Below are 3952 nucleotides of genomic sequence, written 5' to 3'. Positions count from 1 at the left end.
AGTATTAAAACGATATTCTGCTTTTTTATGTATCCAAGTATAATTTTACACGTTGTAAATTCGAAAATGGTCCTTCAATTTATATTTTTAAGTTTTGAAGTCTTCGAATTCAATTATATCTTGTGTTTTAATCATGAATATTATTCCCACTTTAAATTTAGGTTCGAATTGAAAATATGACATGACTTCATAGGAGTAATGAAATATAATTGAATATACTCAGGTGTTATCCTGCTAGGCACCAACATCGCAACAAGGGTCATTCTCATAACTAATGGGCCAGATATTTTGAAAATACACATATTTTAAAACATATTAGTGAAAAATACTTTATTTTAAAGGAGATGATTATTAGAACTTCTAGTTTAGATATGTGTTTACGTAGTTTACAAATATTTATTATAATTATCCTTTTATTTTATTTTGTGTTATTTTCAGGAAGTGTAAGAAGTATTCTATTCATTGCAAAATGAGATAATGTTGATTCTTTATAATGTAATTGTTTTATCTTATATTTTTTAACGAATATAGTACAATTACTAATATTCAGTAATAAAGTTGTCTTTATATAATGCATATTATAGTATCGCATCCTTATCATACATAACAATTTAAATGACAATAAAAGTTATTTGATAGATTTAAACAGAAGATTTAAATTTGTTATTGTAACATTTGTCACACTAATGCAACCTTTGTATGTATTATTTAAGTTTGACATTAGTATTTATAAAACTCGTATTTGCTGAATTTGAATGTTTCATTGATAATTTTGAAACAACTGGTTTTTAGTTTATATTGTGTCAATAAAGCATATAACTGATTACTTGACGCATATTAGTTTATACTGGCAAATTCAATAATAACTGAAACGGCAGTGGACAGAGGCAACACAATTGATGTAGGCCGTTCCATAATAAAGCGGCATCGATGTGGAGTAGTCTAGTCGTTTGCTTGTTGGATCAATACCACGTGACCTAGGTTAGGTCTTCCTGTCGCAACCTGGGTATTTGGAGTTGTACTAATTTTCATATTTAGGGTCAACCAACTTATGCAATAATCTTGCATTCTTTTTTCAGATTAGCTTTGTGAGAACAACGTTGGGAATAACAAAGTTTTGGAAAAAAACGAAAGGGTTTACAAGCATCTATTTAGTTATTATTTGAACAATGTGTTGAAGTTAAAATAGGTGTAAAGAAATAACAATGTATAAATTACAGGACATATAACATATAACAAACTGAAGAATAGATTGCTTCAGAGGTAATGTTAAATTTACCAAACTTTTAGAAAAAACTAAAGCAATCATAAGCGAAAGAAGGCTAAGGCAGTATCATTGTATTATTAGAATACTTTCATTCTATATAACAGAATTTCATCCATTACTAATAAAAAAAATATTTTAATTGTATTTTTGTTGGCGGCGCGCATGACGTGCCTTGAATACTGGAATATTTATATGAAATGAAACACTTGTTTTTGAACGAACTGAACTTGTATTTACTCAAACTAAAATGTTAATACAAAAAGTGGAATAAGCGGACTGTATTGTAATACAGCTAGCTGGCGCTAGCTGTCCTAAACTATATGTAATGTAGAGAGCTGTGTGCTCTCTACCCTACGCCTCCGGAGTACAATGAAGAACTGACTAGAGGAGACTCGTTCTAGGCCCTTGTCCCAGGTAAAGGTTCCTTCTTGCTCCCACGAGGCGTGAGGGCCAGCCCCTCCCGCCCTGAAGCGACCCTACCATAAACCTGGGGGGAATATCCCTTGGTTCGTGGAAGGCCACCTCTAACAATGGGAGTGAAAGCTCTGTCGCCTCCCACGCCCTGAGAACAAGAACTCCACACCTCTAGGCGACCTTGTTATAAATATTAGGGATGTCACCCGTAATATCTAAGACAACAATTCTCCCCTCTAACAATACAATAATAAACTAACAGTAAGGTACTAAACTAATTACAAATATATTTATATCTAACATAAATGAACTATATCTAACAAACAAATAAAATAAAGGACTAAGACCGGGCCGTAACATACTCCCCGCCTTGAAATATTGATTTCAAAACTAATTTATTTGTTGAAGCTATGTGATTAAACATTCTAAATTTCTACTAATGACACATGTGCAGGACGAAACAATGAAACTAAACAATGGAACAATACTAATCAAAATATAAATCTATAAAATGTATGTGTACAAGACAAAACTTAAACATGGTAGTTAGCAGAACAAGGATAATTAAATTGAAAATCTAATTTACGTTTACTATAGTTTTTACACAGAGTTAATAACAACAAAGATTATGAAAATATTGAAATTGAAACAAATACAATGAAATATTCAACTATAAAATCAATCTGTTATTAATACACAATTAAACACAGACAGTTTGTAATTAGAAATGGTGACACGGTTGAGTAGAATACCCACGACTGAATAGAACTACAAACAATTGGATGTGTGTCTTTGAACCTCGCTACTATAATTGAAAATTACTACTTAAACTAAGCTATGCTATACAACGGACTAAACTATTTGAGTATTTTAGGTCACTATGATGTTAAATGTATGATTAACTATATACACGAATACACTGACCTTCGCTTTACACATTACACTCTTGCACTGTATTAGGTTCTAGGGGGAGGATACATAGCTTGTTGACTGCTCTCCTGAAGGTGCCAGACGACGTCTTTACGGTGGCGACTCGGATCCTATTGTCCGCTCCAGGATGGACCGCCACCACTCGACCTGTAACCCACTTGAGAGGGGGCAAGTTGTCTTCTTTCAGGAGAACTAGTTGATTGAGCTGGATGTTGGCTGCTTCTGATCTCCACTTTGGCCGTTGTTGTAAGAGAGACAGATATTCTTTGGACCATCGTGTCCAAAAGTGCTGCGCAATCTGCTGTGTCCTCTGCCAATGTGACAACCTGTTTAATTGAATGTAACAAATGTTCGGTTCAGGTAATGCGGTTAAAGCATCACCAGTGAGAAAGTGACCAGGGGTTAATGGTGAAAGGTCATTTGGGTCAGTGGAAAGGGGAGTGAGAGGACGAGAGTTCAAGCAAGCTTCAATCATTGTTAAAGTAGTGTAAAATTCCTCGAAGGTGAGTGAGGCGTTGGCTACAACTCGTTTCAAATGATGTTTCACTGACCGAACAGCAGCTTCCCATAAGCCTCCGAAATGAGGGGATCGGGGTGGAATGAAGTGCCACTTAATGAGGTGAGCGGTTGATTCTTCGACGATTCTTCTCTGATGTTCTTCGTTTGTAAACAGATCTTGAAGCTCTCGAAGCTCTCTCTCTGCGCCTACGAAATTGGTGCCATTGTCCGAGTACATGTTTGTAACAATTCCTCGTCGTGAAATAAATCTCTTGAATGCTGCTATAAATGCTTCACTGGTCATGTCTGTTACTACTTCTAAATGTACAGCTTTGGTTGCAAGACATACAAATATCACTATGTATCCCTTCGATGTAGGACTGTTTCGTCTTTTTGAGGCTTTAATAAATACTGGGCCGCTGATATCAGTGCCAGTATTACTGAAAGGTCGACATGGGCGTACTCGATCTGATGGTAAGTCACCCATCTGAGGTTGCGTTGTTTTTGGATTAGCCTTAAAACAATTGACGCAACTGTGTGTGATACGTCTTGCTAAATTTCGTCCATTAAGGGGCCAATATCGTTGCCGCAACGATGCCAAGCAGCAGTTGAGGTGCCGCATGCAGAAGTCTGATGTGCTCATGACGAAAAATTAGTTCTGTTAGATGTGACTTGTATGGTAAAACAATGGGATGTTTTTGATCTATTTTGATTTCTGCATGTTTTAATCTCCCGCCTACTCTGATGAGTCTCTCGGGACCAAAAAAAGATTGAAGATTCCACAATGGACTGTCTTTCCTAATCTTCTTTCCTTCCATGAGCCTATTATAATCTTCTCTCATG

General features: G+C 35.7%; 1 protein-coding gene across 1 annotated transcript; it reads right to left on the bottom strand.

Moving 5' to 3' along the window:
• Positions 1-1664: 1664 nt before the first annotated feature.
• On the bottom strand, positions 1665-3752 carry LOC124368223. Its single transcript, XM_046825497.1, has 2 exons — positions 2624-3752; positions 1665-1861 (listed from the first exon to the last, which is right to left on the bottom strand). Exons 1-2 carry the CDS (start codon positions 3750-3752, stop codon positions 1665-1667), a joined length of 1326 nt encoding a protein of 441 aa, XP_046681453.1.
• Between the last annotated feature and the right edge of the window lie 200 nt (positions 3753-3952).

Source organism: Homalodisca vitripennis, chromosome 8, assembly GCF_021130785.1.
Source record: "Homalodisca vitripennis isolate AUS2020 chromosome 8, UT_GWSS_2.1, whole genome shotgun sequence".
Lineage (NCBI taxonomy): Eukaryota > Metazoa > Arthropoda > Insecta > Hemiptera > Cicadellidae > Homalodisca > Homalodisca vitripennis.
The sequence above is the reverse complement of the archived record's forward strand: the minus strand, read 5'-3'. Positions and strand labels throughout refer to the sequence as shown.